This window comes from Ambystoma mexicanum, chromosome 7p (genome assembly GCF_040938575.1).
Source record: "Ambystoma mexicanum isolate Mex_15411 chromosome 7p, UKY_AmexF1_1, whole genome shotgun sequence".
NCBI classification, from domain to species: domain Eukaryota; kingdom Metazoa; phylum Chordata; class Amphibia; order Caudata; family Ambystomatidae; genus Ambystoma; species Ambystoma mexicanum.
The window spans coordinates 55,128,605-55,156,078 of record NC_090939.1 but is presented as its reverse complement, the minus strand read 5'-3'; the positions used below and the strand labels follow the sequence as shown (position 1 = coordinate 55,156,078).

Genomic DNA, 27,474 nt, shown 5'->3' with positions numbered 1-27,474 from the left:
GATCCCCCAGCTGCATGCAGCAAGACATTGTGCCTGCCTCCTGATCAATTACCCTATGAAACTGATTGGAATCTGGGTAAAAGCCATTTTTCTTTCAGTATGCTGTAAAATATCTCCTCGTCCATTATGTAAAACACCTTTTTCGGGTGACCAAACCTCTTGCGCCCTATTTTTGGTTCAGTATCCCACACCCTTGGTTTACCTGAATTTGGGATTTTCTTGTGTCTAGATTACAGGTGTGTAGATGAAGTGAAAACCTGCCTGCACTACTTCGAAGGTTCGTCGCTTGGGGCATGTTGCATGTATCTGAGCCTTTGCAACCTGTTAGAATTCTGGCAGGGGCGTTGCTGTGTGACTAAGTATTATAATGTACGTGTGTGCTCCCTGGCCATTTTAACAAACTTGTATTATTGCACAAGTCTGCACCCATGGGCAGAACCACAGCTGCTTCTGCCTACTACTGACCTATGCAATCCAGTCCCTGCACGTTTCTTCTATGCAGCGCACTGATTGCCTAGATGCTGCTACTGGCAACTACTGTGGCCACTAAACCAAACGCAACTAATCTGCACATTTCAGTTTTTGCTGACTCTGCACGTCATGCGTTCCTCATGGAGCTTGGAAGGGCTGCTCTGTAAACCCCCCGCCCGTGCTGCACCTAGTCCAAAGGAGTTTTGGTGGTCTTTGACCTAGAATGACCAAATCGGGTTGAGTTGCCACACCAATTTGCATGGCTTTAACCCCACCCCCACACAGTGTAAGTGCATGGAGTACATGTATTCGTAGCCATACAAGGGCAGGCTTGGAGCCACCTGCAATGGTTCTTCAATTTACTACACCCTGTACATATGCCGCCTAGACTGCAATGTTTCACCTCAGAACCAACTTTGCCCTTTGCATGTTTAGGCCTTCTGCACCCCGCTCAGTCAGTGGCTATCTTGGAACATGAATATTGTTCCTCTATCTGACTTCAGTCCTAGTGAGACTGTGGGAGGTGGAGGAGTTGACCGAAGTTCTCGATCCCCAGATTTCATTAAAAATGAACACTCATGCTCTGGTCATATTCGGCCCAGTGCTTGTACCAGCAGGAAGCTTCATAAACTGATCCTCTGCCAGGCTCCCCACGTGGTCGTGTCACTGCATCATTGCAAGTGTAGGGATGGTGACTAGGTCTGCTAATCATGGCTCATGGTATCATAAATTGGCAGTATTGTAAGAGGATTCAATTCAACACTACAGCTAAGTCAATGCCTAGTCTAGGATACTGAATGGAAACCCTTATTGATATATCTTTATGTCCAGTTCATGCGCTCTGGATGACTACCCCTATATAACACCCCTCTCTTGGAATCCCCCTGACCCCACTGAGCCAAGAAGTGGTTTATTTGATAATTTAAACAATATATATATCACACTTTATAATAAATTAATAATTGAATATCTCACTTAATCTGAGCAGTAATCAATAATGGATAGTCCGGCACTAGCACACTTCTTTATAATCAATGATTGGTTATAGAATGGATAAGATAGCAACACTGGTAAATAGGGACAGAAGAATAATGTGGTAGAGAATGCTCTATAGGGTTCAAATGGATGCAATGTTGAATGAAAATGCAATACAGAAAATACTCAATATGATTTCAACAAAACAATGTAATCACTTTTCTCTGGCAATCCCCTCCCCCCTTATGCAATGCAAGGAAATGGAAGGAAAACACAGTTCTCAGAAATGCAATCAAATGTAATTCAGTTCACCCCAGCAAGCTTAGACCACAGAAGTTGGAAACGCAGGCCCAAAATGCTTTTATGAGCTGGCAATGAAGTGAAAAATATGCTGAAAATGGTTTTAATTCCCTTTAGGAGGTTCAGGGTGAGTGAAATATACTTGGGATGAGTTCAGGCTCACTTTAGCAAGGATCTAGGAGTAACTAGCAGGTTAAACAAATTTTTGGCAAATGAAAGCAAGAAAACTGCTGTTTTCACACGTGGAGAAATGTGCAAATCGCGGCAAATTCGCGAGTGCGTTTTTCGCGATTGCGGCAATAGTGTATGGAATAGGAATGCGGTTCTAGGTTCGTTGAAAAGCCAAGATTCTAAGCTTTCAGAGGAAAGTTACTGCAAGTCTCTAAGACAAACGGTTACGGAGTTATGAACGATTTTGTGAAGGTTGTTTTTCGGATTTGAAATTTTAAAGTTCAAAGTGACAAGTGACAGCTAGCAGCTAGAAAATGACAGGTGACAGCTTTTGGGCAGTTCTAATTAGATTAAAATAGATTGAATTATATTATTTTAACTAAGAGATTGGTTCTGCACAGTTCCGCTAGGTACTCACAATATCTTTAGAAATAGAATGGGCCTCGCCACGGATCTGGTCAGGTTTTAGACTGGACTCTGGTCTGGTCTCGGCACTTAACAGTGGTCTGGGTCAGCTCTGCTCTCTCTGGAGATTGATGGATTTGATATCTGGATCTCTGGGTGTGGTATGGTCCGGCAGAGCGCGTTGCAGCAAATGGAATTGAATGTCCCTATCTGTCCTGTCTGCTTTTATGTGTTTTGAAAATGGGTGTAAAGGCTAGCTTCCTAGGCCCTACCCCTCTCCACTTGTCATTGGCCACTTCATCCTCTTCCCCTTGATTGGGGGAATGAAATGAAGTGTCATCATGATGAGGTCTGTTTATGGTACAGAGAACCCACCCCTGTCAAATTACACACAATCTATATTTTGACCCAAAAGACATATTTGCACAAGTACACATTTGTTTAAATTACATGCACCCATCCCATATCACAGGAGGTATACCCTGTCCAAGCAACATATTTCACTTTTTGGTCAGGTTACCAATATCAGATTCTTACTCAAATTTACCCAAATGTGTGCAAGGCATGCAGGCATTAATTGATGAAGTATCAGACTTTTCACATGCATACATTTTAAGTAATACCCTCTTAACTGCTAGTTTGCCCCCAGGTCATGCCACCAGTTCTAAAAACCTCTTAAATGTGGGCAGAAAAATCACAAGAATTATGGTATCATTTAAATAATTATGACAAGTCCGTACTATGAGTTATTCATCTTTTTCTAAAACCATATTCTGGCTCCAGGGGTGTCTTTTCAGGTCACATGGTACAGAAACCAGTTTTTCCACTTTCTTCAAGCTCAGCTTGCTCACAGGCAGTGCTCCTCCCCTTTCCTTCCAGGAGGAAGCCACTTTTTACGGCCCCCATAATAAAACATTTGCCTGAGTCAGGACAGGGCTTTGTTCAATTTCCTGCAGAGCCCAGGTAATTCAATCAGGGAAGTGTCATATCCCTTTTGGTGGGAGCAGCAAAAGGGCAGCTAGGCCTGGGAACACAGCTGTTGTGCAAGTCTCATCTCCTGTCGGGGGTAGCTGGTGGGCAGAATTCAGTTCCTTAAGTCAGGCCCCAGCTAATGTCACTTTTAGTTACCCAGTTTTCTACATTCAAATAAAATGGACCATTTTTACATATGCAGCTAGAATGCTGATTCTAAGTTTAAAACTATGACATTTAAACAATTGCAACCTATGTGACACTCAAAAGTAGGTCACTCATTTCTTTTAAACATTTAGATTTTTAGTGTCTTTCCGTCCAAATTTACTTAAACTGCTGAAATCCACAACTCAGCCAGTCTTGTTATAACCTTCAAGTCACTTCAGAATATAACTTTAGATTGTATCCCCCTATCAGTAAGTCTTTCTTTGGCCTGCCTTTATTTATTTCATTCATTTATTCAGTTTTACACAAAAAGAAAAAGTCTGGTGTTTTAAAACGCCGGCTTTCTGATAGTGGTGAGTACTGGTAATGCACCCATTTTTGGGATTTAAGAAAATTAATTCCCCACAATTCTAGGTTGCTTTTGGCAATCAGCATTGCCATTCCCAATGGTTTCAGGCTACTGTGTGGGTAGTCCAATGGTGGTTTTAGGCAGTGCCCTTCTGTGCCCATAACATCGGCAAAAATGAGTGGCAGCCTATTCTTCATGCATTTTCTGGGAATCTCTGGCCATCATGTTTTCCATGTCAGTACTGCACAGTTTTTGAGGTAGGGCTCGGATGTATGGGTAAAAACATCCCACAAGCCCCCCCTCTTGCGATGGCCATTCTGTTTCACTGATGGGACTCGCAAGACCTGGGATGTTTCCTCCTCTTCTTCCAATAGATGGCACAGTTCAGCATCTTTTCCTCCATCCGGTCGGATCCATCGGTTCTCCTCGCCGGTCCTGATGGGAGTATTGGGCGGTACACTGGGCCCCTTGCGTCTCTGCTCCCGGTCTCCGGATCGTCGTCCTTGGCCCGTCTCCAGGTTTTCTTTCTCCTAGGACGACAAAGGAAGAGCGGCAATACCAATTCATAGACATTCTTCCCCCACCATTGATCTAGTGGGGTGGCATATAAATTTATAGTCAAAACATATGGACATGCACATTTCTTTTTGCATTCAAAAACAAAAACGCCCACATTGATAAACTCAGAATTTGATAGGCGATATGTAGGATATTTTAAGTTAGAACTGAATTAATCTGAGACAGTACCCTCTAGGATTCCAGAGGATTCCTCCAGTTGTTGCAGAGTGTGCCTGGGATGGCAACACTTCAACTGGTTTATGTGGACCCACTTGTCTTCCCCCTCCCCCCCCCCCCCCCCCTCTGCCAAACCGCCTTTGGGATGCGGATCTTATAGGCCACAGGGGAGATTTTGTCTATAATCTCAAAGGGTCCCTTCCATGTAGGCAAACATTTTCGCTCTTTGGCCTGGTTCCTTTGGAAATTGTATAGATAGACCCGGTCCCCCACCTGATATTCCTTCCTGGAAGTCTTCAGGTCATAGTGGGTCTTCATGCTATCAGCTGATCTTTCTAGATTCCGCTGAGCATAGGCAAAAGCATGTTGAAGGTGTTTCCTTAAATTCTCCACATACTCGTGAGTTGTGGAGGCATTTATTAGGGTCTGCTCTTGGGTCCTGTAGAGCAAATGCTGAGGAAGCACCATCTTGCGCCCAGTCATCAACTCAAATGGTGACATTTTGGTTGCAGATGAAGGGGTAGATCTGATGGCCATTAGGACCAGAGGTAATCGGATATCCCAACTTGGCCCAGAATCTGGCACAAACTTTTTTAGTATGCTCACAATGGTTCGGTTATATCTCTCTACTGCCCCAGAAGAAGCTGGCCGGTAAGCAATATGCAACTTCCTTTTGACCCCCAGTATCTCCCACATCTTTGTCATCACTTCACTGGTGAAGTGGCTACCTCTGTCTGACTCAATCCTTTGAGGTAGACCAAAACGGGAAAAGATGTGGTTAATCATCAGGGCAGCTGCAGTTTCTGCCTTGCAATTTGGGGCTGGGAGACATTCCACCCACTTGGTAAACAAGCATGTCACAGTCAACATGTACCTATTCCCCCCTAGCAGAGCGAATCACGGGGCCTACAAAGTCGATTTTGTAAATCTGACCATGGCAGTGTCATCCCCCGCTTTTGGAGAGGCACGCGGTGTGTGAGGGACGTCGGCTGAAATTGCGCACACACAAGACACCCCTTCAAGTATTGGTCAAGGTCCTGCCCCATGTGTGGCCAGTATGCAACCCTCTCAAGATTTCCAGTGTTGTGTGAAACCCCCTATGACCGGCGGTGGCCGCATCATGGGCGTGACTTAACATCAGGCTTCGGAATGAGGTCGGAACCACCCACTGATCGTGGCCAGCTTTGGATTTCCTTACCAGCAAACCGTCTTGGATTCGGAACATTTTTGGACATTTCATCAACACTCTTAGGTCCTCTTTCCCAATGTAATCGGTATCCGTCAGGGGAAAGTTCTCAGGGTCCTCAAGGTGTTGGTAAAACTTACCAATAATTGGATCCCCTTCTGAGCGGTAATCAAATCAGCATCAGGGGTCTCCTTGCTCCATTGGGCAGTTGAAAGATCACTGTGAGCATTTGTCTGGGACCTAGTGATAGCAGTGACCTGGATTTCCCCCAACAGGGACTCAATATCAATTAGATCCCCTTGGATGGCCCCGGTTTTGGCCAGCTGATCAGCTAAGTCATTTCCAGTTTTGTCTGGTCCCTCTACTTTGGAATGACCCTTAATCTTTTTCCAATAGATGGTCATCTCATTCGAGGTGACCGATCATCAATGTTTTGGATCAACTTCCCATGTTTCAAGGGTTTATTGTTGGCACATAACATGCCTCTGGTTTTCCAATTAACCAGGTGCTCCACGAACCCGTTCCGTACATAATCCGAATCTGAACCCGTTCTGTACATAATCCGAATCTGTGATTATGACCAGTTCGTGGAGTTGATGCTGGACAGCAGTGAGGATGGCCTGATGCACAGCCATCAATTCTGCCACCTGACTACTTCGGGGACCAATTTTGTATCCAGCTGAGGGTTCTGGGAACTCCTTCACCCATGCATTCCCTACGCCGGCCACCAGTTCTTTCTCCCCGTCGTTTTCAACATGGTAAGAGCATCCATCCACATAGACAGTGGGCCTTCCCTCACACTTGTCCTCTTCAAAGACTTTGTGGGGGGAATTAAGGTATGCCTCCATGTTGTCCTTTATTTTTAGACTTTCGTCCTCGACACAGTTTTCTCTGGCACAATCATGCAAGTCAGCCAGACCTTGCGCGAGGGGACTCTTCTTGTTTTGGCCATATCTGACCTCCACAGGAAAGCCTTGCATTGACAGAATCCAGGAAGTAATTCGGGAATTACTCACATTTCCGGGCCGGATTCTATCACTTTGGAGATATTGCAGAGGCTGGTGTGGAGTCTCCACTATGATGTGTTCCCCCTGGATAAACGGGCGGTAACTCTTCAATGCCCACACCGTTGCCAGGAGTGCCTTCTCACAATCGTTGAATTTTTCCTCCACAGAGGATAAAGTTTTGCTCGCATAGGAGATTACTTTATTGACCTTGTCATGCTTTTGGTATAATACTGCTGTCAAGCACGTATTAGAGAACCCCGTCTCCAGGAAGAACTCCTTGTTTCTGACAGAGTAAGCAAGGCAAGGCGCTTGTGAGAGGCTTCTTTTGAGTTGTCTTACTGCCTCGGCTTGTTCTGGACCCCATTCCCACTTGACCCCCCCCTTCAGGAGATGAATCAGGGGTCTGGTGATCTCTGCGTAGCCCTCGATGAACTTTCTGCTGTAATTAGTCAGTTCAAGGAGGCTCCTTAGTTCCCGCAGAGTTGTGGGGTCTTTCAGTTTCTGAAGTGCTTCCACTTTCTTTTCCTGGGGACAGAGACCCTGAGGAGTAATCTCATGCCCCAAGAAATTAACACGGGTTCTACACCACTGTGCTTTCTGAAAGGAAAGTTTTGCTCCGGCGGCCCTCAACTGGGTCAGAACATAACGGATCTCCGCTATGTGTTCCTCCACAGATGAACTTTTGATGAGGACATCATCTACATAAGCCAGGTTACCCCTCGCACCCAGGTCGGGCATGGCCTTTATGTAGGAAAATATTGAACTCATTACCGGAGTTAAGGTATCCGAAGGGAGTCCGGGTCCATGTGTACTGCTGGCCCCCAAAGGTAAAAGCCAGTTTGTATTGGTCCTCCCTGCTGACGGGTACGGTCCAGTATCCATTGGTCAGGTCTATTGCAGTGAATACCTGTGACCCCTGGATCTGGGCCAGCCCTTGGTCAATGTAGGGCAGAGGCCATCGGGAAGTATGGACCCGTTTGTTGATCTCCCTGAGGTCGGTGCAGAGTCTCCACTGGCCGTTTGGCTTCAATAATCCCAGCACCGGATTGGGCTGGACGGATTATTCCCCGGGACTCCAGGTTCTTAATTATTTCAGTAAGGGACTCCATGGATGCGAGAGGCAAACGATATTGCTTCACAAACACTGGAGTCATGCCAGGGTCCGTGGGGATTGTTTGGATGTCGGTGCGGCCACAGTCATGAGTCTACTGCAAAGAGATCTTGGAAATCCAAGAAAACTTGTTTCAACTTTTGCTTTTGTTCGAGTCACACAGGCCTCAGCTAGGTTGACTCTCTTCCACCATCTGCCTGAAGCCTGGAAAGACTTCTGGTTTGGCTATTTCAGCGGCCTCCTCCAGCTGGGTGGAGAAGTCCCTGGTCAGAGTGCTGATTTGAACTGGAGGCTTCAGGTGGGAAAGGCAGCCCTCATGGACCTGGAAAATCACCTGATCCCTCCTGAAGTCACAAGTCACATCTTCCTTACCATAAGGGCAGGAAGTGTACACCAGGAAGTTCCCCCCCCATGCCGGGTAAAAATCCTGTCTGGTGTTGTATTGTCGTCACTGTCAAAACAGTCCTTGGGGATTGGTCCTAACAGTTCATTACCTAAATCGATGGAAAAATGTCGGTCATCAACCGCTATTCCAATAATGGTGCCTGTGGCTAGAGTAATAATCTTTAAGTCGCTGTTATCCACCTCTATTAGAATGGTGTCATGTTCTATGTTGACTAATGGAGTTGGGTTTACCCCCAACCCTGGCTGTTGGAGAGAAGCGTTTAGATGTATGTAAGCATCAGGGTTTTGCAAATATTGTCCTCTTAACTTTCACTTCGAGGGAGAATTGTCGGGTCCTTTCTGGGATGGTGACTTCCTCTTTGATCTGAATTTCAACTGCATAAGGTAGCAATTGAGCTGACCTAAATGCTTTTTCTGGATCATCAAAGCCCATGGGATTATCCGCTAATCGGGACCAAGCTTTGAAGTTTATTAGGTCCAAACTAATGGCAAAGCGATTGAGAATGTCACTGCTTAAGTAAAAGGCGGCAGTGACGTCTCGCACGACCCAACAATTATGGACTATGCTCTTGTTGCCAATGGAGATTTTGAGCATACACCTGCTTGGCAGGAGATGTTTGGAATTAGGCGCTTCCAGGTCCATTTCCCATTTGTCTATCAGTTTGAATGTGGGAATGGCTGGATCTTTTGGGAGTTGGCGGAACATGGCTTTGCTGATGAAGCTCTTACCGTTGTTCACACACACTCGAGCAAGAACAGAGTCCTTCCCATCATTTAATTGGACAGGGATGAACAACTGCTCTCCAATTTGCTGAACATCAGTAAGGCTCTGAGCTGATTTCACATCTTTCTGGACTATAGGAGTGGGAGTTTCTGATTGTGGATTAGTATAGAATCTCAGTGTTTCCTTCCAGCGTGGAATACCACTTTAGACTGGAAGGAAGGTTGATTTTCAGAAATAGAGGACCCCCATCATCAGTCTGTTGTCCTACTGCTATTACTGTCACGTCTGGAGTTTGGTTGTTCTGGAAGTGAAATTCTACTTGGTCAAATTTTTGTTCAACCATGTGGCAGGTGCCGTTTAAACTAACGTGGTTGACACTCAAAACAATTTTATTGGTCGGCTAGTCTGGGTCCAGAGGACCTTGTTTATGCAATCTATTAAGGGTGACAACCTCCTCAGGAGGTCATTCCCCAGTAAACAAGGGGTGCCCTCTGGAGTCACAACTATGACCGGGTGTTTCAACTTGTGTCGGCCAATTTTAATGTCCAAATCTGCCGTCCCCTCGACGGGAATTTCCTTCCCGTCAAAGTTCTGGAGTTGTCCAGGAAGTGAGGTGAGAGGAATTTGGTAATTCCCTCCCCTTCCTGCATTCAGTTCATCAAAGACCCTTCTGGACAGAAGGGTAGCTTGAGATCCCGTGTCCACCAGTGCCAAAATTGTACCCTGTACTTGTACCGGGGCATAGTATCTGCCCTCCTTCTCCTCAAGGGGGCACAGATAATGCACATTTTTGGACAACTGGTGGGCTAACTTTCTGGTTTTGGACATCGCTAGCGAAGAGATTTGGGCAGACTTCTGTGGAGAGCCTTAGGAATCTGAAAGGAAAAAAGTTGGCGACTGGAGGTCAGAGCCATTGTGGGTTCCCCTGGTTCCGGTTCTGGGACGCCCCGCCCTTTTTTGGAGGCAGTCATCGGGATGGGTTTGAACCAGGGGATTTTCTTGCGGTTGGTTCTGGGATGAGATGGTGGGCGGCGGTAGCTCAGTCTCCACATCTCCCCAGTCTGGATTTGCATCCCTAGGGACCCATTTTTCTTTGGGAGGAGTTCCCCCCCCCCCTCTCTGAAGGAGAAGATCCTTTTCCCAGGATCCTCTGAGGATCCCTCTCCCTCAAATTGGAAGATATGTACCTCCTCCTCAAACTGAGTCTGTTTGGCTCTTTTGTTTCTCCTACCCCCCCCTCTGCTCCTTAGAAGGCAGACTTTCAGGGGCAAGAGATTTTGTTTCCGGTTCCTGGTTTTCCAGGGGCTGTTTACAAGTTGGGGAGGAAGCTTCCTCCAAGGCTTTACACCCCCTTCCCTTTGTGCCTCCTCCCTGGGAACCAGTGAGTTATCGGGGTGCTGCCCCTGTCATTGTTCTGGAGCACCAGGTCCAGAGTTGGGTGCGTTCTGCGCCGGCATGCCGATCTGAGGGTTCTGCTGAGCCCTCAGTATGTGACCCAGATCCCGCGCCATGTTTTGAACCTAGCGCTCTAACTGGGAAACCCGCTCAGGCTGATACGGGGCCCTGTTTTCTCCCCTGGGCTGATCCCGGGAAGGGTAGCTATCCCTTCTTTGGTAGTACCCCTGGTTGGGAAGATTTGGATACCCCTCCACCCTTGGCCTCCCCTCTCCCGGATTCGGTTGTCTGGGCTCAGGGAATTGGGGAAAGAAGGGTGGAGGATTTTGGGGCTGGAAATTGGGTGGATACCTGGGGAAAAAGTTCTGCCCAGGATTTGGAGAATTTCTGCCGTTGGGAGGGAAGTTCCCTGGGTTAGGTGCTTGGCTGGATCCCCCCCTTGGGCTGGAGGAGTCCACACATAACCCAGGATGGGTCGACTTCCCTTGTAACGGGGACTTACATAGTCAGGAGAGCGAGGGACCCCATTTGTGGGGACTACTCCTTGACTCCCTGTTTGACTGGCCCGAGGACCTTCTGGGCCTAGCATTATTAGGTGCAGGTAGGTTTTTAGGCCCCCCCATCTCCAACTCTAAAACGGGGGTGACCTTTACCTCTGCCACCTTGGCAGCAGCAGGGGTGTTGGCTTTGGGGTTTTTGGGCGCATTATTTTTATTTTCTATTGGCTTCTGCACCTCATAGATCCGGGTCGCCTGTTCAATGACCCAGTCTAAAGATCTTTTCTCGTGAAAATCCCTCACGAGCTGGGTCATTATGTATTTGGGCAAGGCATGGAAAAACGTATTAATAAATTCTCTGCTATTCGTGCGCACCCTTCTTGTGGTCTGTGCAAAAGCACGCTTTAACTCCTGCACAAATTCTTGTGGGGCCTGATCCTCCCCACACTGCAAATTGTAGGCTGCCTTGCGAGCCTCTTGGGGATTTCTGTGAACAGAAAAATGTTTTAATATGGCCGCCCTATAGGTGGACCACCTGGAATGATTTTGGTCCTCCAGCCCTGCAAAGAAACTGGAGTACTCTGGGGAGAATGTCCACTTTACATATTGGATACAGCTTTGGCTGTCCTTCAAATGACAAGTCTCCATCTGCTCATAGAGCTCCAAGTGTTCCCAAACAGAGTACTTGGCGTTCTTATGATCAGGTGTGATGACACTCCTGATTGCCTTAATCTGTTTCAATGGGTCCTTAATCGAGGCCCTTTTTGCCTTATTGGCCTTTTTGGTTTGGGTAACCCTTGTCCATTCGTCCTCTGACTCAGAGGCACTGCTCCAGAGGTTCCTGTCTGATCTTCCAGGTTTTCCCGGATTCTGCGAGCCTGGGAATGGCTGGCAGAATGTGGGGACCTGGTCTCCTGTGTCCTGTACCGTTCAGAGGAGTCTTCAGATTCCTCTTTGCTGCCAGGATTTGATGGGTACCCCCCCCCCCTCCACTGACCTAACTGGGCAGAGGTTTTCAGGATGCCCTTAATGGGCCTACTCTCCTGGGGTGCCCCACTAAATTGCACTGTGCTTGGGTGCCCATACCCGGATGCCCGCCCATCCATTCCTGGGAGGTACTGGCCTATGACCCCATGCTTCTGGCTGGATAGTAATCTGCCATCCCTGTGGCCCGGTGCTTGTGTGCCAGGGGACATGGGGGTGGCAGAGTCCAGGGCCTGAGAGAGATAAAGGCCTCTGGTACTAGGGCTCCTGGGGTTATGCTCAGGAGTTTCTCTTTCCCAGCGAACCTCATCTCTATCCGCCCCTGCTCCCTGTTGCAATGCAAAAGCCTGCGCCTTCAGTTCCTCAGTTAAGGCCTTACTAGACTATCAGTCTCCCTTGCATCGCTACCTGTTGTTGGAACCTATCATTGTGCTGGCAGAGAGCCTCATTCTCTCTCTGCGTTTCCTGATTGGTCCTGGAGCACTGGGCCAGTCTTTGCTGCAGGAGGGTTACCTCCTGAGCTGTGTCCTTATTGGGCTGCTCCTTTCTTGCCAGAGCATCCTCCACCTTCCTGGTGTGCTCTAACAAGTTATGGTGTTGTTTTTGGAGGTCACCCAGTCCCTGGAGGGCCAGGTGATTTTCTTCCATTTTCCTTTTTAAGTGGCAGACTTCCTGGCCTAAGGTATCCCTTTCCTGACTAAGAGCCTGCATCTGTGCCGCCAGGTCGTCCCTTTGCCTTTGGAAGGCACCAGCTTTCTGGCGCTCCTGATCAAACTCTGCCTGGGTATATCCAGGTCTTTCAGAATCAGTTTATTACTCTCTGCCTTCTCCCTATCTAGGTGGCTTTGCAGGGTGACTACCTGCTCAGCACATACCCTATTGAAGTCTAACTGTTGCTCCAGCTTTTTCTGGCTCTGCAGTAGGGAGTCCAAACCTTCTTGGTACTCCTTCTGCAAGGCCAGAAATCTGGTATCCTGGTCAGCCTTTTCCTGTTGCAGGATGTCCATATCCTTCTTTATTTTAATGATGTGCTGTCTACTCTCATTTTCTGACTCCTGGCTCCCCTGCAGTCTCTGCTCAGAAGAGACCAGGTCAGATTGGACCTTCTCTAATGCCATCTGTCGCTTATTCGCCAGATCTTGGCTTTCAGTACATTTATCCTGCATGCCTCCCTTATATAGTTACAGGTATGCCGCTATCCTAACCATCTTGTCTTGTTCATCCTTGGCTTTAGGAGCCATGTATAGTTCACGCAGGGCCACATGTAAGGGACCCTGATCTCTCCATATATCTGACCCTGTTTCCGTGACCTGTTGCGTGATGGCCTGCAACCAGACCATGCGGTCCTGGTGAGTCCACTCACCTCTCACAAATAACTTATGTAAGAAGTGCTCTCTGGCTATTTTCATGTCTAGTAAGGTCGTCATTCTGGAATTTGAGTTCCTTCCTGACTTACAGAAGTTTGTATTTTATTTTTGCAAAACAGACCTTTTCCTTAGAGCGTTCCTTTGAGGAGTGCTTTACAGCGTAACACAGCGTGGTGATCCAACCGGATATGTGTATCTGGTCAGCTGGCACACTGTATTAATCTGCACAAGTGATAGATCTAACCCAAACGTCCCGCTCGAGCCCCCAATTTGTAAGAGGATTCAATTCAACACTACAGCTAAGTCAATGCCTAGTCTGGGATACTGAATGGAAACCCTTATTGATATATCTTTATGTCCAGTTCATGCGCTCTGGATGACTACCCCTATATAACACCCCTCTTGGAATCCCCCTGACCCCACTGAGCCAAGAAGTAGTTCTGTTTTGCAAGTTTAAAGGTTTATTTGATAATTTAAACTATATATATCACACTTTATAATAAATTAATAATTGAATATCACACTTAATCTGAGCAGTAATCAATAATGGATAGTCCGGCACTAGCACACTTCTTTATAATCAATGATGAGTGGTTATAGGATGGATAAGATAGCAACACTGGTAAATAGGGACAGAAGAATAATGTGGTAGAGAATGCTTTATAGGGTTCAAATGGATGCAATGTTGAATGAAAATGCAATACAGAAAATACTCAATATGATTTCAACAAAACAATGTAATCACTTTTCTCTGGCAATCCCCTCCCCCCTTTATGCAAGGAAATGGAAGGAAAACACACAGTTCTCAGAAATGCAATCAAATGTAATTCAGTTCACCCCAGCAAGCTTAGACCACAGAAGTTGGAAACACAGGCCCAAAATGCTTTTATGAGCTGGCAATAAGTGAAAAATATGCTGAAAATGGTTTTAATTCCATTTAGGAGGTTCAGGGTGAGTGAAATATACTTGGGATGAGTTCAGGCTCACTTTAGCAAGGATCTAGGCGTAACTAGCAGGTTAAACGAATTTTTGGCAAATGAAAGCAAGAAAACTGCTGTTTTCACACATGGAGAAATTTGCAAATCGCGGCAAATTCGCGAGTGCGTTTCTCGCGGTTGCGGCAAAAGTGTATGGAATAGGAATGCGGTTCTAGGTTCGTTGCAAAGCCAAGATTCTAAGCTTTCAGAGGAAAGTTACTGCAAGTCTCTAAGACAAACTGTTACGGAGTTATGAACGATTTTGTGAAGGTTGTTTTTCGGATTTGAAATTTTAAAGTTCAAAGTGACAAGTGACAGCTAGCAGCTAGAAAATGACAGGTGACCGCTTTTAGGCAGTTCTAATTAGATTAAAATAGATTGAATTATATTATTTTAACTAAGAGATTGGTTCTGCACAGTTCCGCTAGGTACTCACAATATCTTTAGAAATAGAATGGGCCTCGCCACGGATCTGGTCAGGTTTTAGACTGGACTCTGGTCTGGTCTCGGCACTTCAGTGATCTGGGTCAGCTCTCTGGTTCTGCTAAGTGGTCTGGGTCAGCTCTGCTCTCTGGAGATTGGATTTGAAATCTGGATATCTGGGTGTGGTATGGTCCGGCAGAGCGCGTTGCAGCAAATGGAATTGAATGTCCCTATCTGTCCTGACTGTCTTCTTTTATGTGTTTTGAAAATGGGTGGAAAGGCTAGCTTCCTAGGCCCTACCCCTCTCCACTTGTCATTGGCCACTTCATCCTCTTCCCCTTGATTGGGGGAATGAAATGAAGTGTCATCATGATGAGGTCTGTTTATGGTACAGAGAACCCACCCCTGTCAAATTGCGCACAATCTATATTTTGACCCAAAAGACATATTTGCACAGGTACACATTTGTTTAAATTACATGCACCCATCGCATATCACAGGAGGTATACCCTGTCCAAACCTGCTCTTCCTGGGAGCTTGCATTCAGAAATGGCAACATATTTCACTTTTTGGTCAGGTTACCAAGATCAGATTCTTACTCAAATTTACCCAAATGTGTGCAAGGCATGCAGGCATTAATTGATGAAGTTTCAGACTTTTCACATGCATACATTTTAAGTAATACCCTCTTAACTGCTAGTTTGCCCCCAGGTCATGCCACCAGTTCTAAAAACCTCTTAAATGTGGGCAGAAAAATCACAAGAATTATGGTATCATTTAAATAATTATGACAAGTCCGTACTATGAGTTATTCATCTTTTTCTAAAACCATATTCTGGCTCCAGGGGTGTGTCTTTTCAGGTCACATGGTACAGAAACCAGTTTTTCCACTTTCTTCAAGCTCAGCTTGCTCTCACAGGCAGTGCTCCTCCCCTTTCCTTCCAGGAGGAAGCCACTTTTTACGGCCCCCATAATAAAACATTTGCCTGAGTCAGGACAGGGCTTTGTTCAATTTCCTGCAGAGCCCAGGTAATTCAATCAGGGAAGTGTCATATCCCTTTTGGTGGGAGCAGCAAAAGGGCAGCTAGGCCTGGGAACACAGCTGTTGTGCAAGTCTCATCTCCTGTCGGGGGTAGCTGGTGGGCAGAATTCAGTTCCTTAAGTCAGGCCCCAGCTAATGTCACTTTTAGTTACCCAGTTTTCTGCATTCAAATGCTGATTAAAACTATGACATTTAAACAATTGCAACCTATGTGACACTCAAAAGTAGGTCACTCATTTCTTTTAAACATTTAGATTTTTAGTGTCTTTCAGTCCAAATTTACTTAAACTGCTGAAATCCACAACTCAGCCAGTCTTGTTATAAACCTTCAAGTCACTTTAGAATATAACTTTAGATTGTATCCACCTCTCAGTAAGTCTTTCTTTGGCCTGCCTTTATCTATTTCATTCATTTATTCAGTTTTACACAAAAAGAAAAGTCTGGTGTTTTAAAACGCCGGCTTTCTGATAGTGGTGAGTACTGGTAATGCACCCATTTTTGGGATTTAAGAAAATGAATTCCCCACAATTCTAGGTTGCTTTTGGCAATCGGCATTGCCATTCCCAATGGTTTCAGGCTACTGTGTGGGTAGTCCAATGGTGGTTTTAGGCAGTGCCCTTCTGTGCCCATAACATCGGCAAAAATGAGTGGCAGCCTATTCTTGCATTTTCTGGGAATCTCTGGCCAGCATGATGTTTTCCATGTCAGTACTGCAGTTTTTGAGGTAGGGCTCGGATGTATGGGTAAAAACATCCCACAGTATCACTATACAGCATTCCTTCAGTAACTGCTCTTGTTGCTTTGAAACAATACCTTACAGGTGGAGGAACCTGTTTGCAGCCTGAAACATCTGCCTGAGAAGCCAGCTGGCACTTACATAAGGTTACTCGGGGCTTGTGACATCACGAGTGTAGGAGGGTGAAGTAACATCTTCACTGTACTGGACCCAGGGGTTGTAGTCCCTTCTGAAATGTTTGTATGTAGTAACTTCACTGTGCAGTTGCCCTGCAGTGCCCACGTTAATCCCAATATCTCAGAGTAAATGAGTCTCCCACCTCCCCCCCCCCCCAAGCTAGTTGGTGAAGTGGGTGGTGGTTGGGCCCCGGAGCAGCTCGTGTGTAGTGAGAACCCTCTGCCTCAAAGCGCTCAGATGCACAGAAACCTGGCACTGGCGTGGAAGGTTCTTGTGTTGCACTAGTCTATGCCCAAATCTACATCAGATAATGCCCACCCTGGTATCCTCTGAATGAGGTGCAATGCAATAAGAACCCTTCTCCACAAAACCTAGCTCTCTCCAAAACAGCCATTATCAAAACTCGGACACATTCAACAGCAGAATTCAAAATGCTAGCTCCAGTGTCAAAACTCTTCACAATCCTCAGTGAAATGGAATATCCCATACCTCCCCAATCCACTTGTGACAAAGACGCCCCTGGTGTGCCAACATCCAGAAAGCACTACTAGACAAACTAGCGCTCCTACAGTCCCAAATCGAAACCAAAAAAACCTCCTAGTCTCCAAAGGCACAAGCGCACATCACCATCCTATTCAAATTGTCACCATCACACAGGTTGTATCCATAATTGCCAGCCTCAAAACAAATTGTGAAGGAGACCTATGCCCATCTGCCATCAAAGATGGAGCTAAAGACTTTGCCCCGTTATCCCACACTGAACAACTCCTTTGCATCTTGCACTGTCACCAAGAATCTTGAAGACGCCGAGGATAAACCACTTAGAAACACACTCTAGACCCCAGCATAAACTACTGCCCCATCACAACCGCCCCTTTCTTAATCAAAATAAGGCAGCATACATTCAAATTCAGAACCACCTCGAAACTCACTACCTTCTAGGCTGCCCCCATCGGGCTTCAGACCTAGACATGGCACGGAGACGGCCCTTCTAGATCTGAAGATCCGAATGGATGAGGCCAAGGACACCCCTCACTTCTCCTACTCCTGGACCTCTCCACGGCCTTCGACTTGGTTGACCACAACATCTTAACATCGCAACTCCTTCTCACCTAACACAGCTAAATGGATCCAATCCTTTCTTGCTGAAAGATCCATGAGGGTCTTCTCTGACACAGCATCAGCAGACCCTTTGCCCATCACATGCGGTGTTCCCCAACGATCTTGTCTCCCCTATGTCGTTTGACCTCCTTGATGATATGAGTCCCATACATGAAAATGACACCTCCCCCCAACTCAATGAAATATACTACAGCAAAATCCAAGACTGGATGGCCAAGCATGGCTCATGTCTCAATGATGACACAACTGACCTCCTACTCATTGGCACTAGACCACGCCTAAACCAACTCAACCCACGTTACAACTCCTTCAACATAGAAGGAAACGTCTTCAATGTCTCTAAGATGCTAAAACACTAGGTTTATCTCCACTCACAACACAGGTCAATGCCACATCCTCATCTGCCTACACCACTAAACTAATAGCCGCATGCAGACCATTTCTATCCACCCAAAGCTGCATCACTCTGGCCAGAGCATTAATACGATCAACAATAGACTACTGCAACTCCCTCTATCTAGGCACCAGCAAACCAAACGTCCATAAGCTCCAATTCCTGCAAAACCACACGCTCAGAGCAGCCCTCAACATACCACGCACTGACCACATTACGCAAGCCAGACAGACGTCAAAATGGCTCCCCATGTGCTTATGATCACCCACAAGTGTTAACACTGCTCCCAAATACCTGACTGACCATTTCTGCTGCCAACTACAGCCAGACCCACTAGATCCAATTATGCCCACTGCCTGCCTTAGCATTCCCAAATTTAGACTTCAGAAATCAGGCGGTACCAGCTTTCCAGTTCTTGCTGCTAAAACGTGGAACTCCCTGCCACCTGCCCTGAGCACTCCTTCCTAGCGTTCTGTTTCGAAGTAAAATCATGGCTCCTCTCCCTGACCACTTCTACCGAGGGCACCCTCACAACCAGTCACCACTTGTATATTTTTGTATAAAGTTATTAATGCCATCAGTTTACCCATGTAACCCTTATAGCCACTGTAAATGCACCTCGAAATGTACTATTGCTTTTATTCTTTCTTGTAACATATCTACAGGTCCTACCAAGTCATGCGCCTAGCTACCACAGGGTTCAGTGTGCTATATAAGCAAATAAAACAAATGGCTCTTGTTAGGTATTCAGGGGCAGACAGCATCAAGTTGTACAATACTAGTACTCGCCACCTCAGTTCTATACATGCAGTTTCTTGAGTCGATCATTAGCTAGTGGTGAAGGCAAATTTCAGCCTTAGATTTTCTATATCTTTGCAATCTATGAACGTGACACCTGTGGCTGTCCTTGGGGAGCCCAAGTTCAAAGGTTGAGAAAGAAGCATTGCAAGTGGTTTTTACCTGTGATAGTGGCAGATGGGGCCTGGGTTAACACACGACCAGCAGCAGTCTAGGTAGTACCTGCAGACCAACAGTGAGGTAGAGTGACTAACACAACACTGCTCTCTTGGCTCCAGGCTCAACTCTCTTGGCTCCAGGCTCAACTGCTTCAACAGCCAGCACCGGACCAGTGACTATGGAGCGAGGATCCAGAGCAGAGTCTTAACTAACCTTCCATTGTAGTACTGCACCATAGGAAAATCCGGCCAGGATGATCTATATACTGTGCCCATCACCATAGTGGCATTCCAGCTCATAGCCTTGTCTGAAAAGGTGGCATATTGTGACATCCCCACCCGTTTGAAGATGCCACCAAAGCTAGTCTTTGGAAAGGAAGAATGGGGATTGATTCAGGGGAGGGTGGACTTGGACAGTACAACAAACTCCACTATGGGGAAGAGAATGGGGCTATTGCTGTGCTAATGGGATGCATGTTACTGGTTATACAGTATCTTGGGGAACTTCTAAGGAATGTGCAGCTCAGTTTAGTGTAGGTCCAGCAGTTGTGAGTGGCTGTTTGATTGGTGAAACGATGCAACATCCATAGACTTCAGACTAAACTTTGTACATGCATGACTGGACGGACCTAAGTCTGGGGTTGTGGGACTCGTTGCAGCATTGAATGCCTTTGCATTCGCTGGCTGTTGTGGCCAAAATGCACCTAGCACCTCTCCTATACAAGGAGCAAGGGGTAAGTGAGTTGCCAGATGTTGGTATACTGAGCTTGGAGCGGGACTACTTCCTCACGATGTTCATGAATGCCCCTACTTTCATAAGGGGGTCGAACCAACCTTAGGCAATGGACAGTAGCCCCTTCTGCAAACCTCTGCACCAGTCCACCAATCTTCTGCTCAAGACACCAATCCGTGGTGCATTTTGGGGGTACAAAGGATCAACCTTAGTTGGTTGCAGAATTATCTTTTTACCTTTATTCAGTGCTCCATTTGTTTTGGACGACCTTAACTACCTGCGGATGAGAATTGGTGGAGGGGGGGGGGGGGGAGTCATTTATCCTAACCTGAATTTCCACCTTTCAGCCAAATGGATGCATGTTGACCACGTTCAGTGGCACTGCATGTTGATCTTCTACCCTTCTCTCTACAGGAGATGGTGTTCAACCTATAGGGGGAAAATACTCAAAAGGCACATGATTGCGTTACCATGATTTTCAATATAAAGAATCCCATAGTTCATGGATCAAGTCAGGTTTCTGATGCCTGCTGCCTCTTTCTATGGCGAGTTACTGCACAGCAACACATTTATTGTACTGCGCTTTTCAAGTGAATTATATGTAGAGGTTGGATTAGGGTATTGTATGGGGGGAGTGCTGAGGGGTGGTTGCCCCACATATAATTACATTGCAATGTCACAAGAGAACGTTATTATTTTTTGCCTTCAGATTTTTTTTTTTGCATTAATCATCGACCCAACACAAAGCGGCAGCTTATCTTACAACAGCCCCTATATAGTGATTCATGTCACGTGGAGATCAGTTTGGTGGCCACAAGGGTTTTCAGGTTGGAGGGGTTGAGGGTCCATAATCAAGGTTAGCTTTCTTAGCCCTCTACCACCTCACTCAATACTGCAATTAGACCGGTTATAGCCATTTAATGTATATTGGAAGGCTGGCTTGTAGCTGGTAATTTGACTGACTGTAGTGGTTTGCCACTTGTTTTAGTATAGGATTTTTTTTGCGATATCTTTAACTCTACTCTCCTTTCAGTTCTACAGGGCGCCAGACAGTAATACGATGACGGATCAAGAAGGCCATGGCGATTGCAAGTCGAGCAGTGTTCTCGGCTGGGAACAAGTCAGCCGTTTGAATGACTTCCTTACTGAGGTTGTCCCAGTCCACGGACGTGGGAACTTTCCAACTCTGGAGATCACCTTGAAAGACATTGTCCAGATGGTGCGCTGCAGATTGGAGGAGAAGGGTCTCAAGGTGTCCGATGTCCGGCTCAATGGCTCTGCAGCAAGCCATGTCCTGGTCAAGGATAATGGCTTGGGTTACAAGGACTTGGATCTCATTTTCAAAGTGGACCTGCCTACAGAGGCAGAGTTCCATCTGGTCCGAGATGTTGTGTTGGGTTCACTCTTAAACTTTCTGCCAGAGGGTGTGAACAAAGAGAAGATCAGCCCCATGACGTTAAAGGAAGCATATGTTCAAAAGCTGGTGAAAGTGTGCACAGATACTGATCGCTGGAGTTTAATATCCCTGTCCAATAAAGATGGGCGCAACATTGAGCTGAAGTTCGTGGACTCCATCCGGAGGCAGTTTGAATTCAGTGTGGACTCTTTTCAGATTATTTTGGACTCGCTGCTTTTTTACTACAGCTGCTCAGAAAATCCTATGTCTGAACACTTCCATCCCACTGTGATTGGCGAGAGCGTTTATGGTGACTTTGTTGCTGCCCTGGACCATCTCCAGAACAAGCTGATTGCCACCAAAAATCCAGAAGCAATTCGGGGTGGAGGACTCATGAAATACAGTAACCTTCTGGTGCGAGACTTTAAACCGGTGGATAAGGATGAAATCAAAATGCTTGAGCGCTACATGTGCTCTCGCTTCTTTATAGACTTCTCTGACATCTTGGACCAGCAGCGCAAGTTGGAGACTTACCTGCGGAACCACTTCATAGGGGAGGAAAAGAGCAAGTATGACTACCTCATGATCCTTCGTCGGGTTGTGAACGAGAGTACAGTGTGCCTCATGGGGCACGAGCGGAGGCAGACCCTGAACCTAATCTCCCTGCTCGCTCTGCGGGTCCTAGCTGAGCAGAACATCATCCCAAGTGCTGCAAACGTTACGTGCTACTACCAACCAGCCCCTTATGTCAGTGATGCGAATTTCAGCAACTACTACATTGCGAATGCCTCTTCCTGCAGTCAGACCTATCCTACCTGGCTCCCCTGTAGCTAGCAATGATCACTGGCTCTCTAGCTGCGAGCTTCCCTGTTTAAAGGGGCGCTTCTGGTGTGAGATGCGCGGTCGACCTGTTAAGTGGACATGTGTCGCATGACAAAATGAACATGGCTGCAGCACTGACCTGGTCAGTGCCCATCATTCCCCTTGAGGTTCACGGTGGATTGGGCTAGTGGTTGAGCACATTTGGAGTTGCACTTTCTCACAAGCACCTAGATTGATGATCAGGGAGATTTGGATATGCTTCCCCCATCTGTTAGATTATGCTGCACCCCTTTCCCCCCCACCCCTCCTCACTTTAATTTTATCATTCCTGCCCACAGTGCTTGGGCATAGACTGCTTCGTTCTTCATCAAGGGTGGGAGTTTCTGACAAACTTGTATCAAACTCTCTCCAAAGAGGAGCAGCAATTGACTGCATATATTTGGAATACTGTAAAATGATGCTGGGGTTCTAAGAGGAGTTCATCTTGGTGGTTTTGGTCATGTTATCTTCTCCAGGCCAAATTTAGCAGTTCGGTTTGCGATCTGGTTGTGAACCATGCACAAAAGCTTGAATATGCTTATGTTAAATTGTTTTACTATTTTGAGGGGGAGCAGAAATTGCAAAAGAAGGAAAAAAAAAAATCAAAATTAGAAAATACAAAAAAAGGGAAAGTTGGATTTGACTTGTGAAGGAGTAAGTGCCCTTTGAAGTTAAAGATTTATTTTTGAAGTGCCTTGGTTTTACCTCCTTTCAGTGAGAAAATGGTAGTTTCACTTGGATAGTGAACTCTGGGCATATATTGTACTGTGAATTAGCGCTTTAGTGCGCACAATCACTTCTCTGCGGAGGGTGTTTAAGCTATGCAGTTTGCATTATAGGGGTGGGGCGGGGGGGGAGCTGTTGCTGCAGAAGGTCTCAAGTCCCATTGTTTAGCAAGTATAGCGGAAGCGAACTTCCACTCTCCCTCTGATCTTGCCCTGTATCTTCTCGTTTTTTTTGTAATGCACCGTGGATTGACTGCATTGGTAGCATTGCCCGAGGGCCATTTAAATCTCACTTGCGTAATGGTTTTAATTTGGTTTCCTATTGTAGATGGAGCTACTGCAGGGTTGACCTTTGGACCCATGTGCATGTTGATGGTTTGTTTTGATCTTTGCTAAGGTCCTGCATGTATGCAGATTAATGAGCACGCTTGGTCATCTCGGGACCAGTGTTCTCTAGTTTGACTGGTGTGCATATTTTGTATAGAGCATCTGGCTACATCCGATTGTTGTAGATGTTGAGGACTTTGGGTGGGATAAGGGAGAATATCTACCTTTTTCAGAGCAGGTCTTCACTTGTGGCCAACAATCTGGCAGTATCCTGCACATGTGGGACTGATTAGCCATGAGCCTTCATCTCTCGGGTCTAAGGAAGCACAGCTCAAGGGTTTCTGCTTTGTGGAGGCCTACATGCATTTGGGTTTCAAGTTCTGAAGTGGATCGCTTGAATGCTTGTCAGGTTGAACATGGCTTTGGGAGGCATGCATAAGCAAGGAAATATTGCTCATGTAAGCTAGTTGGCACTCGTGGTCGACGGACTACTTAGTCCTGGCCTAATCCTTGTACCTACTCAATGTGTACACATGGCTTCTATAACCCACAGCAGTTGCCACCTGGCCCCATAATATTGCTAAATATATAGTTCCCTTTATAGAGCCTACACTGCGAAATCTTTGCTTGTACATGGTTTAACATTGCAGCTGTGGGAAGGGAATTTCCTGATGGTTTGCAGTTTACTGCTGGCAACGATACTGCCATAGTGGGTGTTTTGAGGAAAAGGTAAACCTAGTGTAATTTACGGGGTGGAGGTGTGCTGCCCGTTTTGCCTAGTGGCATTCACAAGACCAGTTGCAGCATTTCAAGATTTGGCGACAGCAGGGCTCGGTGATCATGCATTACCATGATTTGCAAAGCAGAAAATGCTGTGATCCTGAGCAGGTAATCGCAGGCTGCTTGTGTTTGCTCACTCTGCAGCAATTCAATTGATTGTTCCTTGTTAGGCAGTATCTTTTTTTGGGTTTTGCTTTTGTTACCATCTAGGTCAGTGTTTCCTCTTGTGAATTCACCAAGCAATTTCACCTGCAGGGACTACACTGCCTGCTATTTTGCGATCTGCTTGTGTTACACTGCACATTTTGAGGCCACGTTTGTTGATTGGTAGTTCTGGTCCTAGTCTGTTTAGTGGGGCGTTCTCCAGCACACCAGGTAGTGTTGGTTGAGACTATAGAGGGATCATGAATGTTGGGCCCTTTCGCTCCGTTAGCTGCAATGATGATGCTGTAGTTGACAATCTTTGGTCTGCTTTGCAGATACTCGGATATAGGTAAGACCAATGCAGACCTAAACACTTTTGCTGCAACAGACTATATTCCCTAACTGTCACAACCTTGTGGTGTCGAGGGCAGTTCAGCCTTCTGGTGGGTCTAGTAACAGCCCTGTTAAAACTTCAGATTGTTTGGCTTGACTTGTAACGTTTTGCATGTAGCACTGTCTTCTGTCCTGAAGTGCGAACTGCAGTGTCTTTAGGAACCTGTGCACTGACAACCTACAATAGTGTTTACCTTAGTTTGAACCCAAAGATTCCCAGCAGATGGCATGGTGGACCTTGGTTGACTGGTGCCTTGCTTTGAGCGTTATGCAGGATTTCGGACCTATTGGTCTCTAGTTCTCATTAAGTCTTCTTGGTTTGTAGGTCACATGTGGCACCCACTTAGCCTGTGCATCCAGGGCATGCCCACGTTGGTGCAGTATGTACATTGAGTTTTCTGATTGGGCTGGCACATGAGCTCTAGTGTATTTACAAATCAGAGTTAGTTTTACAGCAGGGCATCTGCAACAAGATGAACCTGATGGCAGTATTGATCAAGCTGCTTATGTTCCTTTATGCCCTCGATGACGTGGCCTCATGGCTTGGCAGTTTGTGGTCATTTAAAGTATTGGATAGTTGAGAGAAATGATTGACGTTAAGCTGCTTTCTGGTAATCTTCTCGTGGTCACTTTGCTGTGCATGCCACCTTGTTCTCGGTCAGCAGAGCTGTTCCTGGATGGACCGTGTCAAGTGTCTCACCACTGCTGGGAAACCACCAGCACAACGGTATCGTGCCATTTACCAGACTAGATGGCAGAGGCTTTGCAGTTCCTGATTGTGGGCCTGTGATGCAGAATTGCTGCTAGTCCTTTTTGGTGGCAGAACCACATTGGGGGATGGAATCCGTGGGCCATGACTGAGTCAAGGTGGCATCCTGGTTAAATGCTACAAGCCAGAACGACTCATTTTGCTTTTTGGTATCCAAAATGATGGTGGTAGGAGTTGCGACTTCCGACTTATGGCTTAAGTCTGATGTGCCACTGACAGTGCCTTGGGCTGTAACGTGTGCATAACTGGAGTTATTGAACAGTCTAACCCTGCATGGCAGGATCCCTCCAGCAACTGTTAAAACGAAGCAGACCCTTATTCCCTCTAAGGAGGGACAATGTGCAATGATGTAGGGGAGGCACATTTTTGCAGGGTTTCATTTTGTAAACTGAACGGTTCAGCAATGCAAATTTGTTTTCTTTTCTTCCGAAGTGGTGGATTTCGTTTTCTTTAAAGATTTAATAAAAAGTTGTTTTTACAAAACCTTGTCCAGAGTTTTCCTTCTGCAGGCTGCCCCTTGCTGAATTGTTCAGTTTAATGTTTGTAGTACCCCACCATCTTTTGTTGGCCGTAGCTCTTGCTTGTAATAACTTTGTCTACTTGGAACAATGGCTCACTGTCCAATGCTTGGTCCTTTTTAGCGTTGCCAGAAATAAATCCTTTACAGGTTTGCCATGATGCAGTTTGAGTGACCAGCTAAACAGGGTGGCTTTGTGGTAATTCTGTCTGCACCTCCTACCCCTCATTGATGCACAAGTTACTCAATGGGTGTAAAGTGTAATCTTCTGGTGTGGAAGCATTAACCTGCACCTTGTTGATATGCAGACCAGCCTCCAAAGGCAAGGATATACCCGCGGATTTAAAACATCTTCCTGACTCTCTTCAGTCATTAACCCTCGTGTGGTGCCACCTGAAGATGGAGGCTTCTGCCGTAATCTGCCCCCTTGCTGAAATGCCAAGGTATGCCTTCCAGGATCTTGCGGTGGTGGTGGTTTACTCGGTGCTGCATTCATTGAAGGACAATATTGAACCCAATTGCATTCGAGTGATCAAACCTGCTTTATCATGGGCACAACGAATGTGTAAGTGCACTCTTGAAACAAATTGCATGAATGAACTTCCAAAACCAATTGCCATCAACTTGTCTTGTCAAAGCTAGCAAAGCTGCACCATGGCACACTGCCAGTGAGGCGTATGCCAGATGGGATTCCACTACTTAGCTCTGCACCTCATTTAGATGTATAATTCACTGATATAACTGTTTTATAGCACTGTACCCTGCCACACCTCCATTATGCCTGTCTGTCTGGATACCCATCACTTCAGTCATAACGAGTGGGTTACCTGTGGGGCCAGTGCTCGGATGCATTTTACCCCTTTTTTTAATTGACATTTTCATGAACATAACAAGGATATTGCACAGCTCATTGGTCAATTGTGGTGTTTCCCAAAGGGACTAAGCGATCTGCCCTGGCTTTTCAACCAATACCGTCAACTCTTGCCCACTGCATTGCCATGTTCTGCTCAAAAGTGCTACGCTGACGCAACTAATTTTCAGGCTGCCCTTGGCTACCTCATCTCCTGCAAAAGATTGATGTGCCACCAATGATATTTGTCTTCATGCCAGCAAGATGGAGAACCTACTCATCGGCACACCTTCACCATCCTTTCTCCCCCTCACACTCTGGTTGGCTTCCCTTGGCCCTCCTTCCCCCACCTGCGAGGCTAAGAACCTCAGGGTCATCTTTGACTACACCCTTTCCTTCTCTGCCCACATCGCTGAGGTCTCTAAAAAAGTAAAACTTCCTATTGCACCTCTTCAGGGGTACTCGGCCTTTCCTCTGCTTCCACCCAGAAGCTCATGGTATCCCAAGCTCTGGTTCTCTCTCTAGGTTGGACTATCGGTCTCTTTCTAAATCTACCTGCCTCTACTCTCAAACTAATCCAAAACAGGACTGAGACTTGTCCTTTGCCTCAAGCCCAGGGATCGTATCTCTCAGCTCTGAATCTCTCCATTGGCTCCCAGTGGATGCAAGATTTAATTCAAAACACTCTGCATTGTCCATGGCTTTCTGGGGCCTGGGTTCAAATACCTTCAGCTTTCCCTCTGCTCTTGAGCTCTTCGCTCCTACCTCGGTCACAAGCTGGGGGTAGATCTCTTTGGTGGGGGCCTACCTCGAACAGCCTCCCTGCCACTCTAAAACTAGAAAACCATCTCCGGTTGTGGAAGCACATCAAGACCTTTTTTTTTTGCCTTCGCTCCCCCTCTCCCCTGCTCTGTTCTCTCTTGGCACCATGCA

At 46.4% G+C, this 27,474-nt stretch overlaps 1 protein-coding gene across 2 annotated transcripts in view; it reads left to right on the top strand.

The window, feature by feature from the left end:
- The window catches only part of TENT5C (terminal nucleotidyltransferase 5C), a 48,200-nt gene extending 22,543 nt beyond the window's left edge, over window positions 1-25,657 (top strand). The window contains exons 2-3 of one of the 2 annotated variants that reach the window (XM_069635766.1): window positions 230-277; window positions 20,813-25,657. In XM_069635766.1, the coding sequence (XP_069491867.1) occupies window positions 20,840-22,009 (1,170 nt within the window). In that variant the 5' untranslated portion in view covers window positions 230-277; window positions 20,813-20,839 and the 3' untranslated portion in view covers window positions 22,010-25,657. The remainder of the gene's footprint in view (window positions 1-229; window positions 278-20,812) is intronic. The other variant, XM_069635765.1, reaches the window with a different exon arrangement.
- The last annotated feature ends 1,817 nt before the right edge of the window (window positions 25,658-27,474 follow it).